Genomic DNA, 27,745 nt, shown 5'->3' with positions numbered 1-27,745 from the left:
TCACACCCCCTCTGTCAGGAGCAGGAAGAGAGAGAGAGAGAGAGATAGCGAGAGACAGATAAAAAAATCAATACGTGCCCTTTGAGCTTTTAAGTATGCGAAGCTCCGTGCAGCCTGTCCTTCAGGAAGCAGCTGCACACAGCCCCCCTGCTCACACCCCCCTACGTCAGCGCAAGAGAGAGAGAGAGAGAAAGTAAGCTGGATAGCTTCTCAGCCATCTGCCAATAGCGTCCCTTGTATAAAATCAACTGGGCAAACCAACTGAGGAAGCATGTACCAGAAATTAAAAGACCTATTGTCCGCAGAAACCCGCGAAGCAGCGAAAAATCCGCGATATATATTTAAATATGCTTACATATAAAATCCGCGATGGAGTGAAGCCGCGAAAGGCGAAGCGCGATATAGCGAGGGATCACTGTATTATATTTGCCAGTATGAAACTTGCCCTTAGTTTAAATACCCAAATTACTCACATATTATATGGTCTGTACTGGGGTTCTGAAACACTGTCTCTGGAGAACAGCAGTGGCTTCAAGGTTTTTATTCTAGACATTTTTCTTAATAAACAATTTCTGCCGCTAATGGAACATACCAGTACTTGTGCCTCAATTCTTTCTGACTCCCCTTTTAAGATTCTACAGCCTTCATTGCTTATTTGTCCTTTAATCATCTGCCAAATAATAATAAATACCGAGCTGCTTTAGGTCCAAACAAAAAAAAAAAATCTAAAAATGAATTAGTGGAATTTGTTGGTGTCCGTTCTGTTGCTTTATTTAATTATGTGGCTTGGCAGGGCAAGTTATGTTTCATTAGCAGCAGTAACTGGCTACTAATTATATAAGTGACCAGAATGAAAGTTTACAATTATTATGGCACTCCAGGAACAGAATTTAACACTAGAATCCCTGAAGCGTAAGAAAAAACTCATAATCCCGGGCCACATTAAATTCCTTTGCACCTCCTCATCAGCCTCTTTTGTTTTGCAAATGTGTCGATCAGCGCAAGCAGCCTGCTATTCCATACCCCAACCCCCCAACGGAACTCAACTTGGGCAAAAAGGTTTCCCAGCTCAAGTTTTGTTTATCTGGGTGTGAGGAGCCTGGAGTTGTATAGGGCAAATAATATATCGTTATTTGGAACACATTTTATGTGTGTTCTGTGTCTACAATGATCTGTGTAAATGTAGGATGACGGGAAATGGAAGAAATGATGAACACATACCTAAAATAAACTTTTTTCATGTTATAGTACTAAAGACAAAATTTTGACATGAAGTGTATAATATTTGAACACTGAAGTCCAAATATCAAATAAACACTTTCACAAAAGGTACACATATAACAAAACAAGTGTGCTTTTATTCAAAAATATCCACATTACTAACCGAGAATGGTAAACTGGATGGACGCAGGGAAATCCGGCCATGGACCATGGACGCAAAAGACGTACTGCGCAGGCGCCCCAAGAAATGAGGCGCCGCAACCACAGAAAAAAGGAGTCAGACGCCGGCGACGCACACAGCGCCGCACGAAACCCATTGCACACGAAACGGGACACACACACAAAGAGGAGGATTCCACAAGCCCCTAGCACACAAAAAAAAAAGAAGCCGCTCGCGCCCCACAAATCCCACACCCACCTCCAAGCAAATCTCCCTTGCCCAAACACAAGCAACGGACGGGACACAAACAAAGAGGAGGATTCAACAAGCCCCTAGAACACAAAAAAAAGAAGCCGCTGGCGCCCCACCAATCCCCCCCCCCTCCTCAGACGCCCGCGACACACAAAGCCCCCCTCCAGTAACTGAAATAAGAAATGAGGCGACGCGCCCCTAGAAAACCAAAAAGAAAGGAGTCAGACGCAAGCACCACATAGCACACGAAACGGTACGCACACAAAAAAGAGGATTCAGACCCACCACACACAAACACCCCCTCCACTAACAGAGATAAAAAAAAGTGAGGCTACGCGCCAAGAAAAAATGTCTCGGCTCCAAAAACGCAAAGCTCAAATAAGCAAGGGTTCAAAACGAAACACCTCGAGTCTCACAGATACAAAAATGGCAGCGAAGGGACAAAATAAATAAACGCAGACGTCTACAACGCGCATCTGAAATGCCGGAAAACAAGCAGGCAACGCTCCAAAAAGAGAAAGCTCGACTAACCGACATACAAAAACGGGCAAGGCTCAATACAAACAATGAACGCCGTAAACTGCAACGGGCTTCTCACACAGCACAGGCAAATCGATTACAGCTCCAGAATAGCACGTCCCAAATCCTGCACATACAACGACGCGCCTCTCAAACGGCACAAGCAAAACATACACGTCGAGGACATCAACGACAGACACCTGCTAAACGATTGTGCCAGTTAGCTGACAATGCGTTCAATAATAAGTCCACTATTCATGAAAATTCATTGGGATTAATGAATGTCATTTGCAATCATTGTCATTCACTTAACTTCCCTGAAGAAACAACTGCCAATACAAGTAATGAATTTACACGTTGTTGTCACAAGGGTCAAATTAGACTGCCTCCTTTACATTCATATCCTGCATATCTACAGAAGCTTCTAACTAACGAAGTACCTGAAAGTTAAAACTTTACGAACTGCATTAGATCCTACAATAGTTCATTTGCTTTTGCATATACCGGAGTAAATATCAGGCCACCAAAAGGCAATGGCCCATACTGCTTTCGCGTATGTGGACAAATATTACATTGCATTGGAACAGTGCACCCTGAAACAAATCAAGAACGCAAATATGCACAAATCACGTCGGCACCTACAACACGCTTCTGAAACCGCGGAAGAAAAAATGTCTCGGCTCCAAAAACACATGTCACTCCTTATTCAAAATACCGATCCCAATCACAGAAACATCGGTATCCACTATGAAAATGAACAGTAACAATGCACGTGACATCCGTCTTGCCACAGTATTAATTATAGATGAATTTACAATGTCATCCAGTCACTTACTCAACACCATTGATAAACTTCTACAAACGTTGATAAATAATAATATTCCCTTTGGAGGAAAGGTACTGTTATTAGGAGGAGATTTTAGACAGTGCTTAACTATTGCTCCACATGCAATGCGCTCAGCTATTGTTCAGTCCACCTTAAAATACGCGGACAATTGGCATTGCGTTGATGAATAATAATTTTCCCTTTGGAGGAAAGGTACTTTTATTAGGAGGAGATTTTAGACAGTGCTTAGCTATTGCTCCACATGCCATGCGCTCAGCTATTGTTCAGTCCACCTTAAAATTCGCGACGACGTCATACATAAACAACAAGAGAGCGAACTACAATACATATACAGGCGCGAGACCTGATTGGTGATAATACGAAGAAACGAACAGTCCGCATATTAACAGTGAGTGTGATCCTCCTTATTACTTATCCATATTCCTAACGATACGATCATGGGTACAAAACTAGACGGCTCGAGTAACGGGACCACAAACACACACCCGCATCAAAAAAAAAAAAAAAAATTCACGTCGGCACCTACAACACGTTTCAAAAAAAGATTATGCGGACAATTGGCATTGCTTTCAAAAGATACACTTAGTACAAAACATGCGATATCCAGATCCTGAATATAACAATTGCTTATTACAACTGGGAGATAGTACACTCACCAATACAGATGTACTTCACCCAGATATTATTACAATTCCTCAACCCTTTATCTGCGACGACTTACGGAGATATTTGGAACAGCAATCTCATTAGACCAAATACCCCTTTTAACACAACGGACTATATTATGTCCAAAAAATATTAATGTTGATCACATTAATAACCAGGTCATTTCATTACTTCCTGGACAGGCACGGCTCTTTCTAAGCTCTGACAAACTTGACTCAGATGACGACAATGACCATCTTAATTTCCCCTTAGAATATTTGAACACTATTAACCCAGCCGGATTACCACAACACAATCTTAGCCTTAAAAACGGAACAATAATCATGCTATTAAGAAACCTTAACACTAAACAAGGTTTATGCAATGGCACACGTTTAATCGTCAACACCATGACACACAATGTTATTCAAGCGACAGTTCTTACAGGATCACATGCTAACAATAATGTTCTGATTCCTAGAATTGACCTTACATGTTCTGACCTGGAATTACCATTTACATTGAAACGCCAACAGTTCCCCATTAAACCTGCATTTGCCATGACCATCAACAAATCACAAGGACAAACCATGGACAAGGTTGGCATCTACCTCTCTGAACCCGTTTTTGGACATGGACAACTTTATGTTGCCTTCTCACGTGTTCGACGTTCATCTGACGTTAAAGTTGTAAATGCTCCATGCCAAGGAAGACTCATTCAAGGACAAGACACCATCTTTACTACTAATGTTGTGTACAAAGAAATATTCCAATAAACCATTACACTGTGCCAAGCACTTTATTGTTTGCTTTCTATATGCATCATCCACACCTTCACACTATTCTATATCTCATTCATACATCTCACTCTTTGTCATGCCCCAACACCAGGGGTTGGCGAGCGAAGCAAGCAGGGGGCGGAGCCCCCTAGTAATTGGAAGAAAAAGAAATTGGGGTAGGGTACGATGCTGACATGACCGCTTGTGTGGTGCAGCTGTAATAACTGCTGACTCATAATCAAGATGCCGCCGGTTTGATTCCGGCCGCTTTTGTTTTGAGTAGTGAGCTGCTCTTATTGTTACTATTATACAGTAAAAACATACATTTGATTTGATGTGTAACAGCCGGTGTCAATTTATTGTACTTGTAAAGGTTAGCATTTTTTTTTATTCAGTTTTATTCTCTGTCACGTTCACGCTCCCCCCGATCTGACACTGCTAGTTTTCCAATAAAGATGTGCTATAACAGAGATGAACTTGGATGAGGGTTCTACATCGGAGAAAGAGAACAGAAGCCCTTCCCACAAGAAACATCCACTCACACATAAGAAAAACGCAGCTGCACCAGGCATAAAGGAAAAAGATGGCACCGTTTGGATGCAGCAAGAGGTCGGCCGTCATCCTGCCACTCAGTCTGCTACAAGCATGTCCTTGAACGAAACAGTAGGTCACATCAGTCTTTAACAGTGCATTCAAAGTCTACAGCCACTTTAATTTTACTTTTGACACATCTGTGTCTAATATGCTATGCCAATTTGAGAATTAATACATCGGCCCTGTTTTCTTACTGCCTTCTTTTCATCTTGCCTTGTAGGAACGCATTCAAATTCAGGTTGTGCTTGAAGAAGTATTCAAGAAGTATTTTGTTAAAAGTTCAAGTTTCAGGTTATTACGTTTAAACCATTGCCATTAATTTTTTATAATTCTTTTGTGTTCATTGTACATTAATTGTGTGCATTTGTCATGATTTATGTATTTATGATTACTTTTTTAATGTTAGATGCAATTAGTTATTTTTTTTAGTCAATTCCCAGCCCTAATTTTAATATTAACTCAGCAGAATACCACGGTTACATTTTTCTCATTTTGAAGAATGTATTGTTGCAGTACCAGCCTTGACAGCTATGACTGGGGTAAACGATCGGTAATTCGAATACAGGGGACTGCTGGTTGGAGGTGATCAGACACCCCACCCCATCAGAAAACCAATGCTGTCATTGTATTAATAGATTTGGACTTGAATAACTGTCTGACATGCAAAAACTAGAAATCCACTGGGCCTTTTCTTTTCACTGAACAACTGGCCTATTATTTTGAATGGCTATCTATATGGACGTTTTCACCTTATGAGATACCTGTGATCGTGCCCCACTCATGTCAACCACCCATATTTTTGTAATATAAAATTTATAATATAATTTTTTTCTTTTGAATACGCTTATCCGGCCATGCATATTATAGTCTTCTCTATCTATTCTCACAATCACTTTACCTGTTTATTGGATTATAATATCACTAACTGAATCTCGTATATATAAATTCCTTTTAAAATCAAGAATTGATTTATTATTTTGAGCTATTTTCTAATATTGGTGTTTAAGATCAACCAAATATAGTGTTTACCTCTCCTTCTTATTAGTTATGTTGGTCTCTGTGAATGTTCCTTCATTTTGTGGTTCACAGAAAACTCACCAAATCTCAACAAAGCATTCTGTGGACGTCTATTAAAGCATTCCTTTTTTTCAGGCAAAACTAAATTTAGAATTGGAAAGCAGTAACATCAAACTTTTTATACTAGGCAGCCTAGAAGATCTGACAAATGCTGATTACTGAGTCATTTTATGAAATGTACAACATGAAAACATAAATGTGCACTAATACAGTTGGTACCTCTTTTCAACTGATGGGGCTTGCTACAGGTACGATACAAATTTGAAAATGATATAAACAGCTTGTTGCTCATTTATGATGACTTGAATGTTTCAACAGTGTGTTCAGCCTTAGGAAATGACCAATTACCTTTGTAAATCAGAACACTATACTCCATTACAAACAGATATTGCCTTATGCAGTCAGAGAAGTGGTGCAAGAGGAATGTGACGATGCAGGTTCCACTCCAAGCTTCCATCTTGCTTCTGGGAGCTCTGAACCTGACACCGTCTGTAATGTCACCGATGAGCTGGACAGTGAGGCACAACAATGAAGCAAGGGGATGGTGCAAAAAGTGCAAAGGTGCTTTTATTAAAATCAACAAAATCAAAACAGTGTTCAAATAAATGGTGCAGTGCTTCAAAAGTCTTCAAATAAATAATCCAATAAAAACAAGTGAGCTTGTGGAGGTTAACACAATAGAAAAATTCCTTTTAAAACTGAGGTTAAAACAATGGCTAAAAGCAGTCTTTTAAAACAAAGCCTGGTGCCTTCTTTTACTGGTGACTCCCCTGCTTCTCCCAACCAGGCTGTGCGCCAGGGGAATCACCCTACATGCAGCTGACCTTCTTAACTGTACTGGTCTGGTGGCCTTTCCTATCCCTGGCTCCGGTTCTGCTCACCCAGACTGAGACTTGGGCTCCTACATTTATACAGATTGTTGTAGACACGGAACACACATGAAGTGCATGTTTTCCAAATAACAATATATTATTTACCCTGTACAACTCCAGGCACCTCACACCCAGATAAACAAAACTTGAGCTGGGAAAACGTTTTGCCTGAGTTGAGCTGCAGTGGTGGGGGGGATGGGACAGCAATCTGCTTGCTGCTTGACACATTTGCAAAGCAAACGCTAATAGAGAGGTGAGAAGGAATTTAAGGTGGCCCTGGATACAAGTTTTTTTGGTAGGCTTCAGGGATTCTAGTGTTAAGTATAAGTACTACTTAAAAAAGTCTTGCTTGAGTCCTTGATTGTAAAATAAACAGTTGTTTGTTTTACCCACACTAATTTTGTCGTTGTGTTACTTTAGATATGCTATGCAAAGCTGCAGTATTTTAATTATGTTTTTTCATTTCACTTCCACTAAAATCCCTTTCGGGATTTTGAATGGTTACCTGGTTATCTTCATTATTAAAACTTTTAGCCAGACACTGGCGCAACGTTCCTATTCTGAAATAATATTAATATATTCTTGAAATGTTTTAAGAAATTTAGGACATACCCTCTAAGGGAAAATTAGATTTTTCTAATTTAGTATAATATAAAGCTTGCTTACTGAGTTATAGAAAGTTGGTTGGGGTTCTTCCACTTGAGAAAGATAAGTTTATGTGCTAGTAGCATGGTATAGGCTTTTACAATTGATTAATCCCTATGCACTTTAATGCCATTAAGGAGTACACCAAATATCACTGTTAATGAGTCATTGTAACAGCAAGGCTATTTGAGAACTATGAAAAGATGTTTTGCCCAGAATGATGTTAATTTAGTGCTTTCCAGAAACATAGAACCTAGTGATGTTGGAGCTAAATTTCAACACTCACAGACTGGGTCTTCTCTGGGTGCATTTTGGACAATTTTAAACTAGATTAATGTGATTGATGTAAAATCTTAGTTGAATTAATGCAATTCTTGGCACATGTAGATATAATTAAATATGAAGTCTTAAAAATGGAAGTAACATTTCTTTGTTAGTGGACGATTGTATGTTTTTCTACTTACACAGTTGCCAGGACTTAGATTTACTTTGTTTAAAATGCATTTTTATACTCATTTTATGAATTTTCTTATGTGTGTGAACTTTAGCATTCCTTAGGCTTAAGGTACATCTTCAATGGCACATGTAAGATGGCATATCATGCATGATGGGAATTTTAAATTTGTTGTGTTAACCTGTGACTATCAGCTAAATATTGATGTCTTGGGGCTTGTTTAGTTTGCATCTTTCTCTTTTTTTTCTGGTTTTTCCTCTGCTCTTATAAACAGCTTTGGTACACTAAGTAAGGTAGGTATTTGATAATTTTTTTTCCTCTGCTAAATGTTTTTCTTTGATTATTTTTGTATGCTTTCTTGTAAGACTTGGTGATTGGAAAAAAGTTTTTAAAAAGTATATGTAACATAAAAGTTACATCCTCACCTGTAGTTTAAATTGGTATGTTCAGATTCACTTTGGCTTGCATTAATCTTAAAATAAATGAAGCTTATAAATTTGTAACTTGTGCATTGATGTCTTAATGCTCTGTACCATCTTGTTTGTCTTTTTCCGCTAATGTAAAATATCACCTTAAATACTTTATATTTTTATTTAAGGTGGAATAGACCAATCTGTTTTAAAAGATCTTCCGCCTGAGTTGCTGGCTGAAATTGAATCAACTATGCCACTGTGTGAACGGGTCAAGATGAATAAGAGAAAGCGCAGTACTGTCAACGAAAGACCAAAATATGCTGAGGTCAGCTCGGAGGATGACAGCGAAAGTGATGAAGCCTTTGAATGTAAGCACAAAGCATAGGAGTATAACTATATATCTTTTCATCAGAAAAAAAGTGTTTAGTTCAACTCCATGAATCTGCAGTATATCATTACTTCTATCTTACTCCCAAGTGAATGTGATTAAACTTCTTTCTCTCTTTATTAATCTACTAGTTGAAAAGCCTGCTGAAGCAGGCGAATGTATATTTTATGGTCTTTTATTATATTATATGGTCCTGGTTTCTATCATGAATGATCGCCAATGACACTAATGGTGCTTGCAGATTCCGTGATGCTGCTTCCGTGAGACATTGCTGCTCCACCTCATAAAGCATTTTACATGCTTCAGCAAAAGGATTATTGTCGCTCATGAATGAACTCAGCAGGGTCATGAGGTTGAGGTTGCATTTAGTGTTCTCTTTGATTTGCATTCTTTGTGCAGACGCCTCATCAAGATCAAGGATATAAAGTTGAGCAAATCAACGATGATCATCATTTTCAGGATGTAGAGCCCCAGATCTGTGATAAATCTGTCCATAAATACGAAAACAGTAGGGCCCATATCCGGGAGGAGGAGCAATTTTAGCACCCATTGAAGCAAAGGCTAATGCGCTGTTAAATGACCTTATGTTGTCCATGAAGTTTTTTGAGTGTTCGTGTTGTCCCGTCATGAGGCTCTTCAGTAAAGCAGATACCCGTATCGGAGGTAAACTCACTTTTCCTTTATGGCAACAGATGTTAAACAGTTTATCTGCTGGTTGTTCAGCAGGGAAATGTTTTGCATCACAGAATGTGTACCGTAATTGTAAATTTCCACAAAAATATTGGTCGATGTTGTCCTCAATAACATATGTTCCGGTGGCTGTATGAAGATGCTGAGGTGTAGGTAATTGCGTGAGTGTTGCTCTATGATTGCGGTCTTGTTAGTTTCGTCTTTCGCGTTGACAGGATGCTTCCTCCTGTGTTGCATTTGCTCTGTGATTGCGGTCTTGTTGGTTTCGTCTTTCGCGTCGACGGGATGCTTCCTCCTGTGTTGCATTTGCTCTGTGATTGCAGTCTTGTTGGTTTCGTCTTTTGCGTCGACGGGATGCTTCCTCCTGTGTTGCATTTGCTCTGTGATTGCAGTCTTGTTGGTTTCGTCTTTTGCGGCGACGGGATAGTTCCTACTCTGTTGGATTTGCTCTGTGATTGCGGTCTTGTTGGTTTTGTCTTTCGCGCTGACGGGATGCTTCCTCCTGTGTTGCATTTGGTCGTCGAGTGCGGTCTTTTTCGTTTCGTTTCATTGACGTTTCTGTTCGGAAAAGACCGCTTCATCTAGCGGTCTTTTGCGAGGCATAATCGTGTAAGGTTTAGGATAAGTCGTTCACTATTGTGAGGAAATGGTGTACTTTACCTGGAATGTGTGGCACTAAACTCTTGACATGTGTACAGGTATTCCGGAGGGCCATTAGAATACGATACGATTCCGTAGTCCAATGTTAACCAAAATTAACCAAACGTTCTCAACAATGTTAACATTATTTTCTACACAAATATTAATCACCTGGCAATGCAAAACAGTCCCATGTTTAAACAAATTGTTATCATCACCTAGCAACGAAAGGGAGACATACTTACGCATAGGCATTTTATATATATGATACCTTACAACACATGTTCTCTGGTTGTCTTTATTTCAATAAGTAATTACAGAGAAATTTTGTAAATGTCTACAACGTTTTACATTTTAATTCTCTGCATCATTTTAATTAATTTAAGTAATTGATACATGCAGTAGATAATTGTTATAAAACCAGTGAATTGCATAATTCAGCAGTTTAAGTATGGGAATATAGCCAGGTTTGAATTTAAATAACTGACTATAAAAGTATAAAAAAAAAATCCAGTTACCTAATTAAGAGTTTCATAGGGTGCCTTCTACTATGTAATGGTAATGCACTCACTCCATATTTTCCCTTACTCACAAAGGATTTTTTAATTCAGAATGTCATGAACTAAAGGAAACTGAAATCACTTTTAGAAAAGTGTTGTAATAATGTTCATCCTGGAATGAGTTGTAAAATGTAAAGTCATTGGAAAGCATGTTTAGATATATTGCTTTACTGTAAAACTACTAGTCTACAAATAGAGAATGTTCAAAACTATGGTGACTCTGCCCAGACTTGGGTATACTTCAAATACCGTATATACAGGTGCTGGTCATAAAATTAGAATATCATGACAAAGTTGATTTATTTCAGTAATTCCATTCAAAAAGTGAAACTTGTATATTAGACTCATTCATTACACACAAACTGATGTATTTCAAATGTTTATTTCTTTTAATGTTGATGATTATAACTGACAACTAATGAAAGTCCCAAATTCAGTATCTCAGAAAATTAGAATATTGTGAAAAGGTTCAATATTGAAGACACCTGGTGCCACACTCTAATCAGCTAATTAACTCAAAACACCAGCAAAAGCCTTTAAATGGTCTCTCAGTCTAGTTCTGTAGGCTACACAATCATGGGGAAGACTGCTGACTTGACAGTTGTCCAAAAGACGACCATTGACACCTTGCACAAGGAGGGCAAGACACAAAAGGTCATTGCTAAAGAGGCTGGCTGTTCACAGAGCTCTGTGTCCAAGCACATTAATAGAGAGGCGAAGGGAAGGACAAGATGTGGTAGAAAAAAAGTGTACAAGCAATAGGGATAACCGCACCCTGGAGAGGATTGTGAAACAAAACCCATTCAAAAATATGGGGGAGATTCACAAAGAGTGGACTGCAGCTGGAGTCGGTGCTTCAAGAACCACCACGCACAGACGTATGCAAGACATGGGTTTCTGCTGTCACATTCCTTGTGTCAAGCCACTCTTGAACAAGAGACAGCGTCAGAAGCGTCTCACCTGGGCTAAAGACAAAAAGGACTGGACTGCTGCTGAGTGGTCCAAAGTTATGTTCTCTGATGAAAGTAAATTTTGCATTTCCTTTGGAAATCAAGGTCCCAGAGTCTGGAGGAAGAGAGGAGAGGCACAGAATCCACGTTGCGTGAGGTCCAGTGTAAAGTTTCCACAGTCAGTGATGGTTTGGGGTGCCATGTCATCTGCTGGTGTTGGTCCATTTTGTTTTCTGAGGTCCAAGGTCAACGCAGCTGTCTACCAGGAAGTTTTAGAGCACTTCATGCTTCCTGCTGCTGACGAACTTTATGGAGATGCAGATTTCATTTTCCAACAGGACCTGGCACCTGCACACAGTGTTCTTGATTGGCCAGCAAACTTGCCTGACCTTAACCCCTTAGAAAATCTATGGGGTATTGTGAAGAGGACGATGCAATACGCCAGACCCAACAATTCAGAAGAGCTGAAGGCCACTATCAGAGCAACATGGGCTCTCATAACACCTGAGCAGTGCCACAGACTGATCGACTCCATGCCACGCCGCTTTGCTGCAGTAATCCAGGCCAAAGGTGCCCCAACTAAATATTGAGTGCTGTACATGCTCATACTTTTCATGTTCATACCTTTCAGTTGGCCAACGTTTCTAAAAATCCTTTTTTTGCATTGGTCTTAATTGATATTCTAATTTTCCGAGATACTGAATTTGGGACTTTCATTAGTTGTCAGTTATAACCATCAACATTAAAAGAAATAAACATTTGAAATACATCAGTCTGTGTGTAATGAATGAATCTAATATACAAGTTTCACTTTTTGAATGGAATTACTGAAATAAATCAACTTTGTCATGATATTCTAATTTTATGACCAGCACCTGTACTTGCGGATACATTCTCCCGCGGATAAGTTGGGACTTGATTTTATCGTATAATTTCTGGTATTTTATAATGTTGGTCGTATAAGTCAAATATAGAAAACTCACGCTATTGGTCTAAGAGATTATGAAATGCTAACACCCACCTGAGAGAGTAATCATGGAGCACATTGCCTTTTTTTTTTTCTTCTATGTATTGTGCCTACATGACTACACGGTAATACCCGAACTATTCTGAAGTAACGTTTGCACTGATTTGTTTTTTGTATCTCACACCCTCATACACCTTTATCGTAAGAGCATCCCTTATCAATGATGGAGCGTTCGACCAGAAGAAAATATGAAGCTGGTTTTAAATTAAACATCTTTGAAGCAGTGAAAGAAATTGGTAACTGCACTGCTGCAATCTGAGAAACTGATGCAAGATTGGAGGAGGCAAGAAGATGTATATAAAAAAAAAAATAATAATTAAGTGTCGTATTTTTGAACAGGCTTTTAAGTCAGGGTCTGATTTTATGATTGATTTTTTGGGTTTCAAGACCCGAGTTATACATGAGTATATATGGTATCTCATATTTTTGATGGAACTTTGAAATCCGCATCACACCTAAATAATCTTTGAGCATTTTGGGGGTATTAGTTGAAGCTGAGCTGATATTGGGCCCTTTAGCATATTATTTAAAGGTTTAATAATTTTTTTCCCGTTAGTTGCATAGAGTTTGAACCCAGTACACTTTTTGGTTTCTGCATTATTGTGTGTATTTTGAACACATTGAGAGTGTAGTGATTGGTGTGTTGAAAGCTTTAAAAATAGATACACTTCACCAGAGCCCCATTCCCCTAATGAAAAAATGTTTCACCATCCTGTAAAATGAATCATTAAAAACACTTCTTGTGTCTTTTTTTTTTTTTTTTTTTTTAACAGCTCCTCGAAAAAAACACAAAAAAGACAAGGATAAAGCTTGGGAGTATGAAGGCCATAGAGACAGGCGAAGCTCAGGGGATCACAGGAGGAGTAGTTTCCTGCAAGAAGGAAGGAGAAGCTCAGGCAGTCGATACAGAGAGCGAAGCCCTGATGACTCTGAGGATGACTCACCTCCTCCAAGCCTCAGTGATAGTGAGTTTATGTGTCAATTCAATAACATTCAAATATTATATATTCGAGACAAAATGTTACTCAGTGGGTTATTTGAGCCTGAAGACACTGTATTATTTCTATTCTTTGTGTTGTGTAATGTAAAAGGTGGCTTTTTGATAAGTTATATTAGTTTTCAGTTTGTATTAAACTGGATACTAATATGCATTTTTTTTCAGTGTCACATTGACATCTTAAGTTTTGGATTCTAATGATGTACAATATTGTTAATATTTTAGGATAGAATTTGTAAACTTGTCTTTTTAAATAACAAAATGCATTAATCTAAACATGTAAGAGGTTTCCTACAAAAAATTGGTGTTATCAAAATGTTTTCTATTGGTAAGTAACCAATTATTTTGCGGTTACCCAAGTAATCAGTGAAGTAAAATACCATTAAAGATAATACAGAATTCTTTATTATCTGTTAATAGAAGAAATAGTTTTAGCCGGGCAACTTTTAGAGCTGTATAGGGTTCTGCATGAAAGAAAGTGACCATATCTATATGCTCAGGACTTAAATTTGCTCAGTATTTTAAGATGAGAATAATATATGGTTTATGTGTTTGCCCATTTTAAAAGATGAAAATATTAAAGTGGCATCAAAGTGAAGATAAAATAAATGATGGAATTTAAAAAAATAAAAATGCGCATGGTGGTGTTACTTCACTTCAGGACCAGCTGTGGAACACACATTTCACATCATCTTCATGAAACATAATTTCATTAGGCTGCTGAAATGTTTTGAAACATTGTACAGTGTGGCTTTATTCTATTTGTGTGTCCATTTTATACTGGACTATCTATTTACTTTTCAACCTAGACAGTTACTCTTACGATTGGCAACATATTACATGTCAATTAGCATACGCAGTTAAGAATTTCACTGTACTCTGGACATATGACAATAATGACCCCATAAACTCTGTAAACTTTGTAGGCTTATCCTGTGAATTAATTTGTTGTATGTTATATATGCTTTTTTGGTGCAGTTTATTTTTCCTTATGTATTGTTAATCAATTAATATTTAATTACCATTAAATGTTACTGAGATCCTGCGGTAAAAGAGGAAATGGTTAAGCTTGTAGGTATTGCAGTGGAGTCTTCGTATTATAAATTTATTTAGCTCACAACCCTTTTGTTTTGTAAATTTTCATAGTGTTCTTTGTAAGCTATAGTTACAGTGTTAAAGGTTTGAGGATGACTAATTTAGAGATGGTTCATTTCTTCTCCATGTTAGGTTAGAATGCATTCATAGGTGCTAGTTAGCAGAGTACAATGGCAATCTTTTGCAGATAACAGGAAAAATGTACAGCTTGTAGATACACACTGTTGAGATTATGTGCGGGCAATAATATATTCCATCAGTTAAGTAGCATAACACAGCAGAAAAACAACAGCTTACCTAATGGTGTCAGGTGAGTTTTTTATAATAAACCTAGATATTGCCTTTTTACATGACACAGTACTGAGATGGTTACTCATTTTATTCTGAAAGCGTTGGCAGTCAACTGCATTACTCTCAAGCCAATACTTTAGACATATTGACATTTTCTGTTGGTTTTTAACTGGAGGTCTTATCTGTGCCTTCTGCCATGTTACCAAATATTTGAGATGGAAATTTTAGTTGAGGATTTTTTTTTTAATTATGCCATATAAAGAAAAACAATAATAATATATTTATACAGTAATCCCTCGCTATATCGCGCTTCGCCTTTCGCGGCTTCACTCCATCGCGGATTTTATATGTAAGCATATTTAAATATATATCGCGGATTTTTCGCTGCTTCGCGGGTTTCTGAGGACAATGGGTCTTTTAATTTCTGGTACATGCTTCCTCAGTTGGTTTGCCCAGTTGATTTCATACAAGGGACGCTATTGGCAGATGGCTGAGAAGCTACCCAACTTACTTTTCTTTCTCTCTCTCTTGCGCTGACTATCTGTGATCCTGACGTAGGGGGTGTGAGCAGGGGGGCTGTTCGCACACCTAGACGATACGGACGCTCCTCTGAAAATGCTGAAAGATTATCTTCACGTTGCTACATTCTGTGTGCAGCTTTTAACTATGCTGCACGGTGCTTCGCATACTTAAAAGCTCAAAGGGCACGTATTGATTTTTTTTATCTGTCTCTCTCTCTCTCACTCTCACTCTCTCTCTGCTCCTGACGGAGGGGGTGTGAGCTGCCGCCTTCAACAGCTTTGTGCCGCGGTGCTTCGCATACTTACAAGCCAAACAGCCCTATTGATTTTTTTGCTCCTTTGAAGAGGAAGATATGTTTGCATTCTTTTAATTGTGAGACTGAACTGTCATCTCTGTCTTGTCATTGAGCACAGTTTAAACTTTTGAAAAAGAGACAAATGTTTGTTTGCAGTGTTTTAATAACGTTCCTGTCTCTCTACAACCTCCTGTGTTTCTGCGCAAATCTGTGACCTAAGCATGAGAATATAAAAATAACCATATAAACATATGGTTTCTACTTCGCGGATTTTCTTATTTCGCGGGTGGCTCTGGAACGCAACCCCCGCGATGGAGGAGGGATTACTGTATACAGTAGTACATTTTGTAAATTCAATACAACTTAATGTCACTTACTGAAAATGTTTACAATAACAATTACTTTCGAAAATACAGTGTATGTGTTTAAGATATACTTTTTCATATAAGTCTATCTGTATCAATAGATATGAGTATGGTACCACTGAAATAATAAGTATATAGAGTATCTGAAAAATTGTTAAAATTATTGTCTATTTATCCAACAAGTGATGATTCAACGGAGCACAAAGTTTTGTTATTGAATTTAAATGTGACGCCTGGGATAGATATATTTATGAATTTATTTCCATAAATTAGGGATCAGTGGATGATCCTGTTTATGTATGGTTAGCCATCTAAGCATCGTAAGACTTCACTGTTTACTTTGTAAGCAGCTTAGCTTTTTCAAAACAACAGATGAATATGCTTAAATCATATATTTTCTCCCTGAAGGAATTATGCCCTTGTTTGGTGGACCCAATCATGAAACTTTAGATACTCAGACTAAGCAAGAACTGAATTCCGCACTTTTATTAAAGGTGATGCCATAATAATATGCTTGTAGAGCTAAACCTAGTAAACTGTTACTACTCAGTCTGGACTCACTTCTAATAAACCTAGTGAGATCAATAAATGCTTTTTTGAATTTTATTCCAGGTTTACTCAGACATGTCACATACATCTTTTTTTTTTTAAATATCATCTCCTTTATAGAAAATCTTTACCTCCCCATGGTGGCACAGAATTCTCCACTTTACTCATTCCTGCCATTCTCAGGTCTTAAGAAAGCCTGGGATTCCCTGGGTTAGAGGAAGGCCCCAAAGTCTGTTGGATTATCAGCACAAGTATTGCCCAGTTTCTGGAAGCTTTTGTCTAATGTACTCTGCTGTCTCCTTTACAAACATAGATATTGAAATTCTTACAGAAAAAGAGCAAAGACCTCTCTAATTGATGAACTTACTGTCCAGTCTGTGATGAATTTCCCTACTAAGCTTCAAAATAAGATCCTTACCTGTAATTTACAATTCATCATCCTTAATCCAAGAACAGACAAGTGTCATTTGGCACAATGACGCTGCATAGCTTGAAAAGGCATTTAATTGCATGAGTTTGTTTTCTTTTTGGATCTTAGGCCTGGTGGGGTGTACCGGCACTGGAAAAAGTACTGGAGGAAAAAAATTTTAATGGTACCATTCCAGCATTTCGGGATTTGCAGTACCAGAAGTAAATGTCACCTTTCCTGTCAGGTCCTCCATTCACCAATTTCCTTGACGCTTGGTAGCGTATACTTGGAGAAAGTCCATTCTGTGCTCTAAACAAAATCAAATGACAGGCTTCAACCCGATCAGGACATCTTGAGAGAAGCAAAGAAACATTCACACGTTATTGTATCTGCACGATCTATACTTTGAGGGAAATTCCTTATTGATTCTACGCAATAATAATTATTTACATTTCTGTAGTACTTTTCTCACTACTCAAACTGCTCTCCCCGTAGGGAGGATACAGAAACCCACAATCTCCTTACTACAAAGAAGCAGTGCTACCACTGCGCCACCTGTGTGGATAAATCAGAACTTAGCGGGAATTACTGAACACCTCTGAATTGGGGTATACTTTATTTCCTTTCCACCTTGTACACAGCAAGGTTTTTTGAGATTCTAGTCACTGATATCTAGACTCTCTATAGCTTTCCTTTTTTTTTTTTTTTGGATTGCCACCATGATCGATTCTCAACACATGTGGCTAGTACAAATTATCGATTTCATGTTACTAGAATTGACCAATTCCGTTACCAGTTAATTTTTTTAACAAAATGAAATTATGCAGGCTTATCGTCAAGTGATTATAAAAAATACCTAAAGAAAGTACAAAGCCAGTATGCCAATTGTGTTACCAGTTAATATTTTTAACAAAATTAAATTATGCAGGCTTATTCTCCAGTGATCATAAAAATGGCTAAAGAAGGGGCAAGGCTAACATACTTAACTAGCTTTCATGTAAAATTGAAACTTTACCTCATAATCTAACAGGTCTGTTGTTTACCAACTAATGAGTACAAATTCTTCTTGATCTTTTTCTAATTAAAAATGTGAGCTACTGGTCTAAATACAAGCTTGATATTCATTGAACTAGAATGACCCTAACAGCAGTGATTATTCTTAAATGGATTATATCCTGTTTGTTCCAGTACCATTCAAATATTTGTCTCTAAGTTTCTCACATTTTAGTTGTTGAACTAATGAACATTACTTAGACCTCAAAAACCCAACAAACTACATTAACCTATCATTCAAAGATTCATTTTCAGCAATGAAGTATGTTGTTTTTGCAAACCAGCTAAGTGTAGGTTTTTTTTGTAGTTTTGCCTGTTAATACATTCCAAACCGATTTGCCCTGTGCTTCAAACCATTATGAGCTATGCCACACAAATAGCTGGCCAGTACAAACGTTTTGAAGTACTACCTAAATAAACTTTATTTTGGATAAAGTATGTAAAGCAGTTTGTTTTGACATTATTGTAGACTAACCACAGATACAGATTAAGGTGGCCACTTTCTTTGAAACTTACAGCAATTTTTTACTTTCTACAACATTTGCTGGCACTTACTGAGTGGAGTGTGTCTTCCAGATACTTAAGACATGCAGGATAGATTATCTGATGACTCTAAATTGAACCCATATGAGTAAATGTGGATTTATGTCAGCTAGGTACCCTGTCCAAGGTTGGTTCCTGCCTCATGCCCAGTATAGGCACCCTGTGTCCCCGAATTGGGTGAACACTTTAGAAAATGGATGAATGGTTAGATGGAAAACTGTACCTGTATGCATTGATTTCACATTATGAATACAAAGCCCTCATTCCTTTATCAAGGAATTCCTTTGCTTTATAATGAAGTTAATGTCATTATAATTTCTAATTCCTTTCAAGTCCAGCTCAAAGTAGCATTATTATTAATGGTATTTTAAAATCATTTGTGTAAGATATATGAAGACATTAAATCGTGTATAAAACTGGTGTTACTGTAAGTGCTCAGATTCTTGCTTTTTCATTATAAATCTTTATGTATTACTTTGGCAATACTCTTAAAAAGTACATTACAGTTCCCTAATTAGCTAAAAACAAACGTTCATGTCAGTTTCTGTACAGAAAAGGTTGAAGTCGTGCTGTTTTTGTTATATGGAAAGGGTGGTCTTTGTAACCTGGATAATGTTGGATTTGAAGCTTAATTCAGAATCTGTGATTGCCATTTTTAGTTTTATTTCATGCGTTTTCATAATTTTAGCTGCATTGCATAAAAATTACAATGAATAAACAATAATTGGTTCACTGCTTCAGATTTAATTCCAGCTGAGCCGTTATTGAGGGATTTTTCTCTAGAAATGAAATAATTTAAGAGATTTTCTTTCGTTTGTGTATATTGTTTTTTCTGTCTGCTTACAGAGTGCATTTGCTGCCTCTGCATATTGTATAAAGGAAACAATGTTTTCTGTAAAAATGGTGTAAGTGAAGGTGGGAGCAGTATATCTTAATCTATTCCAACAGCCCATGGTGCCTCCCACAACACTCTCTTGTCCTGTTTATTTTGCACCATGTTGTCCTGCAAAATATTCAGGAAGCCTGACCTACAACTCTGCTTTTTACCTAAAACAAATAACAGCTTAATTAATATATTCTTTCACCACAGTAAGCTTCTAACTTTAGTGATGTAGATTTCTCCCAGTGTCCTCACTCTGATGTATGAATGTAAAAACAGTTATTTTATGTGATGGATTTAGCTTCCCATTCAGGCCAGATTCTTATTTGTGCATATTTTCATCTGGGACAAACTCTGCCTTTCCACCATCTTATGCTAGAAAAAAGTAAGCGTCACCTTTTCCTGGATTAGTTCTATCTTTGCACCAACCCCGCTCCCCAACCCTCGACTGGATTAATAGAGAAAATGAAAGGTTGGATAAGTTTTTAGCATCTATTATTTGAATACTGAAGCAGGTCTGTAGTTTTTTAGTGAAATGTTGCTCAGAATCATACTTAATACAGTATAATTGACTTAACCTAAAATGCCTAGTGATGCATAAAACATTTTGAATCAATGTGAATATTTGTTTCACTAGCCTTTTCTGTCTTTTTTGATCTTAATGGACTCACTTCAGCATGACTTTCATTCTTTAGCTAAATGCCATTGTACTTTTAAGCAGATTTATTTGTGTCATTTTGTATCTGTTACAACTAATTAAAGGTAAAGACGAATGAGTTATTTGCATCAGTTGACAGGACATAGAAAATAAAGGTGTCTGAAAAATCTGTAGTAATTTTCTTTTTATCTGGACATTCTTTTATTTAATGTCTTAATCTTTTAGTTGCGAGAAGAATGAAGAAAAAGGAAAAGCTGAAAAAAAGGAAAGCTTATGAACCTAAACTAACACCAGAAGGTAGGAAATTTCATTGTCATGCTTTTCATTTAGCTTTTTTCTCATTTAACGTTTTTTTTTCCTGTATAAAAAAATGTCCTTTTTATTTTAAGAAATGATGGACTCCTCAACATTTAAGCGATTTTCTGCCAGTGTAGACAACATTTTGGAGAATTTGGAAGATATGGATTTCACAGCCTTAGGTAATGTTGATGTACATGACTTTGTTGCATTCCGTTTTCATATGTAGCATGCTTTGGCTCAGATGCCTTTATCTCGTAATATACATTATTTGGCTTGTCTGAGTCATTTCAGTGACTTGTTTATGTATTTTATTGTAGAAACAATTTAGAATTTTATTTTTAAAAATGTAGACTTTGGCTCATGCTTAATTACATGGTAGGACTGTATTGAGGTGGAATGCATATTGATCATTTTTTTGTATTCTGCATACATGTGTAAAGTTTTTTTTTTCCAGTAACTGGCATGGGTTCCTTTTTCCATAGCTGTTATAATGGTGATTGGACAAAGCCTCCTAATGTGCTCCGTGTTGCATTTGAATTGTTGTAGAACTTATTATAGGTACATTACTACCAGTTTTGTTAATGTTTCATAGTTTTTTTCCTAGTGAGACTTTCAAACATGCATCCCCAAAAATTCTGCATTTATTTTATATGTGCCACCTTAAGCTTTGTTAGAACATGCTGCTGTGTGTCAGTGCTGATATCCTGCCCTCTGAGGATTTTTTTCTGCACAATAGTAGAGAGAAAAGAAAAACTTCATCTGAAGCAAACTCACTTCCTTTTTCCTTTAGCGGATGATGATGAAATTCCACAGGAGTTATTGTTGGGCAAACATCAGCTTAATGAACTGGGTAGCGAGTCTGCTAAAATTAAAGCCATGGGAATCACATCCAGGGTATGTAACACCTTTGTTATCACAGAAAGACTGTTTCTAACATAGAATAAACCACCGAAATTTTTAAGAAAAAAAGCATGATCCTTGATGATTATTAAATTCCTCAAAACTGGCATTGAATGGGGAAGAAGGATCTTCTTTTGGTGTCTTTTTGCTTATAGACACAGCGGTCATGTTCAAGAAAAGGTAGTGTACCAGCTAAGGAAAAAAGAATAGCGTCCATTTCATTTTTCCAGCTGTGTTGTGTGCCTTGTAAAGAGCTTTTATGAAAAGTAACATTTTGTAAGGAAATTCCAGTTTTTTTTAAAGTTGAATGGCTCAATTTTCCTCTACTGTACATTAGACTTCAAGACTGCATGCATCAGCATTCATCAGTTTATTTGTACCATTCATGAATTTATCTGCATAACATGTTTTTGTTTAGCTCCCATCAGATAAAATGGTCAAACTTCTAAATATCTTGGAGAAGAACATACAAGATGGTGCTAAACTGTCAACAATGATCAATCACGTAAGTTGGGCAGCTTATTTTTGAGCCTATAATGTACAATTATTGGGAATGTTGCTTTTGTAGTGTTGCATTACATAACAGAAGCATTTACACCCTCCCAAATGCTTTATCTTGTAAGTCATTTGTTCCTTTTTTGTCTCGCTGATACCTTGTGATTGTTTCATCCGTTGCTGATGTCAGACTGGAGCTGACATCTGAATCCTTGGCTAATTTCAGGTTTTTATTGTTAACTGTGTCTCTTTTACTGTCATTTTTTGTTTTTCTTTAGAAATTATGGATAATAATATATGTATTAAAAAATAAAATACTTTTCCTCACATGCTTTATGATGGCATATGTTGAAAAAAGCACCATGTAAAATACTCAATGATGAATTTTGGATTGATGTCTACAACTTCTATACTACGAAAATGGTTGTTTCAGTGTGTGTACTTGCATATGATGTTTGCATATAATTTATTTATTGGGTCTTTGAGTTAGCAGATGATATCTTCCCAGTTGTTGCCCTTGGATAAATGAGGTAGTAAACTGCTGAATTACCACAATTTGAAAATGAGAAGAGGCAAGCTGAATTAATGTAAAATAAGAGAATGGTGATGGTTTACTTGGTTTATAGTGGTCACTAGTTTCCTATGACAATGTAGATATGGCCATATGAAGTTGTTAAATATAGAAACAAATAATAGCTGTAGTCGCATGGGTTATATGATCTGATATTTAATATTATTAGATTGCTTACTTATGGTATTTCTTTTTATAATGAAGTGACAAAAAATACATTCTGACATTACATTTAGTAAAGGACTGACACGTGAGATAAATAGTTTTCAATATATCAAAAAATATAGTGAATATAAAAAAAGTAAATATTTTTTAATACTGGCAGAGTTCATAATATTGGAGTAATTATTAACCAGTTCAAAATATTAAAATGGTGCTTAATAGGAGGCAAGGCAAAAGGGTACTGTCTCAGCCAATGCTGAAATGAGAGAGTAAGGGAAGGTTATGGTTGAACTACTTCAGTATCTTGCTGCAGTTTGGGATCACTAGGTCACCAAATTAAACACTTGGAGTGTACATTCATACTAACAGCTTACTTGTAATAGCTTGTGGTAAGAGATTTTTTTGACTTTAGGAAATAAAGCAGCTAAAGTGGTGTCAAATGCCGTTAGAATTTAGAGTACAGCACATGTTACTGGGAAAGTCACAGTTTTACTGACGTACACCAATTAACCACTTGTTTCTGTCATTTCACAGTGTGATTTAATACATGGTGAAATCCATACATGCACATAACATACATATCTGTAGTAGATCATGATGGTCTAGACCTGTGTCAGTATGCACTGATTTATAAGGATTCTAGTCAAATTTGTGTCTCTTTCCATGGGTTGCTGGATTCCATTCCACCAATGATTAATAAGCCTTTACATTTGAATAATTAACTAAGAAGTATAAAATGAACAGTCCTGTCAGTAGGTCTGATTAGGGTATACTAGACTAAGGTAGAAGTCTGTATTCTACATTCTGCAGTAATTAATCTGACTCCGAACAACTTTGTATTGGAATAATCAGATTAAGAAAATGGATGCATGCATAATGTATTACCTTGCAACATAGTGTAAATTTTAAAAGAGAATAACATATAGAGTTCTTTTTCAGTTATGTACTTATTTTTGTGTTTTATTTATATTTCTTTTGTTTTCAGACATCTTTTAAAGTTCCAAAAGATCTTTCATTGATAATTTCACACTTTACTGTTTTCAGGACAATGATACTGAAGATGAAGAGCGATTATGGAGAGATCTCATCATGGAGAGAGTAACAAAATCAGCTGACGCTTGTCTAACTGCTCTTAATATCATGACTTCTCCCCAAATGCCAAAAGCAGTTTATATTGAGGATGTAATAGAGAGGGTTCTTCAATACACTAAATTCCATTTGCAAAACACTCTATACCCTCAATATGATCCTGTTTACCGGATTGATCCTCATGGAGGTATGTTGTCAACAGATATAAAAAAAATTACACTGACCATAATTCAACTATTAATGTTATTAATTAAGATACAGGAGATTTATTTATTTTTAAAGAATGTATTGAATGTCACTTTATGTTGTTTGGTGCTTTCATCATCTGAAAAACTGGTATCAGAAATACAGTATTCAGCCATCAAATATGAAAACATATTCATTAATTTAAATTAGTGATCATCAATTCTGTTTCGCAATGAGTAGTAAATATGAAAGTAGATGAATAATAACTTGTGTATAAATTGTAACTTTGGTTATTTATCATACTTCATTATTTTACATATTGAAGAATTAGCTGCTTTTGCTGTTAACGGAAATGTACAGTATACAGTTTAGGGATGTCGCAAGAACCATTACTTCAGTACCAAGGCAGGACTGAAATGCTAAAAACCTAACAGTACTAGCTTTTTTTTTTTCAACATCAGTACCACAGTGATTAGTGATTTTAAGTATACTTTTTACTTTGGAAGGCGCAACAATACATGCTAATAGCGTGAGTAAAAACTACACATAAAAATTTCAGTCATACCTGGAAATTCTTTGTTTGAGGTTTGTTCATCTACAGATATCCATCTGAGCATCCAAGCATTTTCTAAGTGGTGCCAGAGGCGTGCATATAGTAGTGGGGGATGTGAGGGAACCTGCACGTCTGCAGTGCTTGCAACAGTTGTAGCAAGTAAAGATTGAGCCAATTTTCAAACATATTAGCTCTTTGGCTGAGCTACACTAGCAGTGAAATGAGTTGCTTCATTTGTTAATGCCAAATAAAATTTATTTAGTGTTTTAATGCTTCGAAGCACAAGCACGTCTCTGTAGTAATATGACGTGTACTATGTTAACGGAAACACATCACAGAGACATGTAGTTATAAGCAATACGGACAATATACTGAATAGGATTCTACAAATGCTAAATTTTAGTCAGTGGTTTGGCTTTTGAAGGCAAAATAATGTTTATGAATGTAACCCTTAACGTGAAGAACCTGGTGAAAGTACATACAGTATATCATATATTTTAATGACATATTGGCGAATGTAATGCATTCTCTCAGTTATAATTAATGGAATACAAGTAATGTCAGTCCAGTAAATTTTCCAATACTGGATTTGTAAACAGCCTAAGCAATAAAAAGGTCAAATCACTCATATATGATACTTAGAAAAGAGCACAAAAAAGTTGTTTTACAAGAATTCCATGGATTGAAAACTGACAAGTACAATTCTCCACAAAAGCCTTGAATTTGACACAAACTTAAATGGCCAGATTTGAACAATTAAAGCAGTAGGAATTTGTGACATTTAAACCTGAAATTACTTTGATGCATTTGATAAATATGCTTTGGTATCTTTTTTCTTTTTTTAACCAGGTGATGAACCAGGTAATGAAAATATAGATCTTATAAAAACAAACATTAGAAATGTAACAGAGGAATTCTCTGACAAAACCACATTTTAAAAGCACGTTGTCACAAAAATAGCTTTAAGGAGTTTGTTTAAATTAAGATGTCATTAGTTAACTTGAAATTCTCAAATGCAACAGTACAAGTATAATAATGTTTTTATTTTTAGTATTGATTTTAAGCAGTGTTTTTCAGTTACAGGTCAGGAATGTCAGAAAATTAAATTAGAATGCTCACATGCCAAGATTAATCAGGTTGTCCTTGATGATATGATTCTTTATAAATCCGATGCTGACCCGAAACATGCACACTTTGTTATATAGGAGGAATGCACATGTCTATCGCACAATAAATTCAAGCCTTGCATTGTAATTTGATATTTATGAATGTCAATACTAGTTTACTTAAATGATAGCGGGACAACTAATTGCTTGATATACTTCTATTTTAAATTTGATGTTACTGTTAGTATTTATATATTTTATATTCTGTTACAGATAAAAAGGCAAAATATTGTCTATTTGAGTAATGGAGTTTTAATTAAAAAGACATGAAAGGGATTTATGTTTTTGGTGTGGTGTTGAGTAGGTATCAAGTATTGTGAATTTCACTGGTATTGAATACAGTTGTGATATTGTGACATGCCTACTACAGATTGCTGCTCTTTAGTAATGCATTTGTTTAGGGAAAATTTATGACTATATACATAAGGAGTTTAACACCATTTTAATAAAGTAGTGCTCAAGCAATTATCACTCTGAATAATATTCCTGCTATTAATCCTATTATTAGCTAGAAATCAGTATTCAGACCTGAATGGTAAAATTTCGTCTACTAGTCTTCAGACAGACCTACTAAGAAAACTCTTCTTAATTGAAAATTCTAACACAGTAGTTAATGTCTGATAAAAAAAGTTTTCCATTGTGTCTGCAATATTCAGCCTTGACCACTGCCGTCCACTCTGCTCATCCAATCATTACTCCTAGTGCACACATCCTCTCTCCCTACCACCCCGCAACAGTCTCAGTGCTGTTAAATCGCCTTCAACACAGTCGGTTATAATGGCAAGGCAGAGAAGCAAATTATCTATTCAAAAATGTTGACTTTTAGATAGCAATAGAATAACGGCGGCAAGAGCTGATAATGAACGTCAAAAAAAAGAAAATGAACAAAAAAAGCTGCATATACTAAAAATGAAGAATAAATGAGAATGAGAAAAATATCCTGAACAATATGGGAACAGACATGCAAAAAAAAGCTACATTTATAGAATGCAAGTTAGGGGATAAAGTAATTCATAATATTATTTTTGACTAGGCGTTAATGTAATTTAATTTTTTATTTACTTTTTATTACATTTTACTCTTTTACTACGTTTTATTATTCATTGGTATTTAAAATAGACAATTGTAGTGAAATACTCCCATAACTGATTTTCTATCCACAATAACTAAGGACCAAACCGTCTTCCTCCCACGCCCTGTGTACTCTTCTATATACCACCTATTTAAATACAATCAGTTTCTCTAACAGAGCGGTGCCACAACACTCTTCGAGCGGCTCAAACGTGAGATAGCGGTCACCTAGTACCCACCCCCGGGGGTTGGCAAGCAAAGCGAGCAGATGGCAGAGCCCCCTAGTTTTCTTAATTTTTGTTTTTTACTTTTTGGTCAATTGATATATTATTACATTTGTGTCAAGTTAACCACTTCTTTTAAAGATATCAGTAAAATTCTGGCTTGCTTTATAAAATTACTCCTGACATAATTGTTTTCTTCATATTTAATACTGTTACAATTGTTTATTGCAAAACAAATTTAAATGAAAAAAATTGATTAAAGTGAATAATATTTAAATACAATATCCTTTTCTACATGTACATGAACAGAGTTCCTACGATGAGGTCAGCATATATATTTTTAATGATTATGGACTTGGAACTGTTAGGAGTGGCAGCAGTTGACATTTTGTGTTACAAGAAATATTATAAAACTGAGATTTACTGAAATATTTTTAACCAATTAGACCAATTCACAGAAAGGCTAGCATTTACAAACAGCTGAAAACAGAAATGCCAGGTCCAGGTCAACACTTTACTTGCTGTATTTTTTATTATGCAGAGCAACTGCAGTTAAAATATCTCCACTGGTGCCTCTTCCTTAGCATATTGAGGATATTTGCAATATTTTTATTTATATTCTCAAAGCAAAAACCTTAA

At 36.4% G+C, this 27,745-nt stretch overlaps 1 protein-coding gene across 7 annotated transcripts in view; it reads left to right on the top strand.

Moving 5' to 3' along the window:
• Positions 1-27,745, top strand: part of nipbla (NIPBL cohesin loading factor a) — a 257,134-nt gene that overhangs the window by 185,599 nt on the left and 43,790 nt on the right. For all 7 annotated transcript variants that reach the window (XM_051928337.1, XM_028802451.2, XM_051928338.1 and 4 more), the window contains 7 exons: positions 8,664-8,846; positions 13,506-13,697; positions 20,615-20,686; positions 20,779-20,868; positions 21,480-21,583; positions 22,008-22,094; positions 23,862-24,093. In XM_051928337.1, coding sequence (XP_051784297.1) covers positions 8,664-8,846; positions 13,506-13,697; positions 20,615-20,686; positions 20,779-20,868; positions 21,480-21,583; positions 22,008-22,094; positions 23,862-24,093 — 960 coding nt within the window. The remainder of the gene's footprint in view (positions 1-8,663; positions 8,847-13,505; positions 13,698-20,614; positions 20,687-20,778; positions 20,869-21,479; positions 21,584-22,007; positions 22,095-23,861; positions 24,094-27,745) is intronic.

This window comes from Erpetoichthys calabaricus, chromosome 5 (genome assembly GCF_900747795.2).
Source record: "Erpetoichthys calabaricus chromosome 5, fErpCal1.3, whole genome shotgun sequence".
NCBI classification, from domain to species: Eukaryota; Metazoa; Chordata; class Cladistia; order Polypteriformes; family Polypteridae; genus Erpetoichthys; species Erpetoichthys calabaricus.
This window is presented reverse-complemented; position numbering and strand designations above follow the sequence as displayed.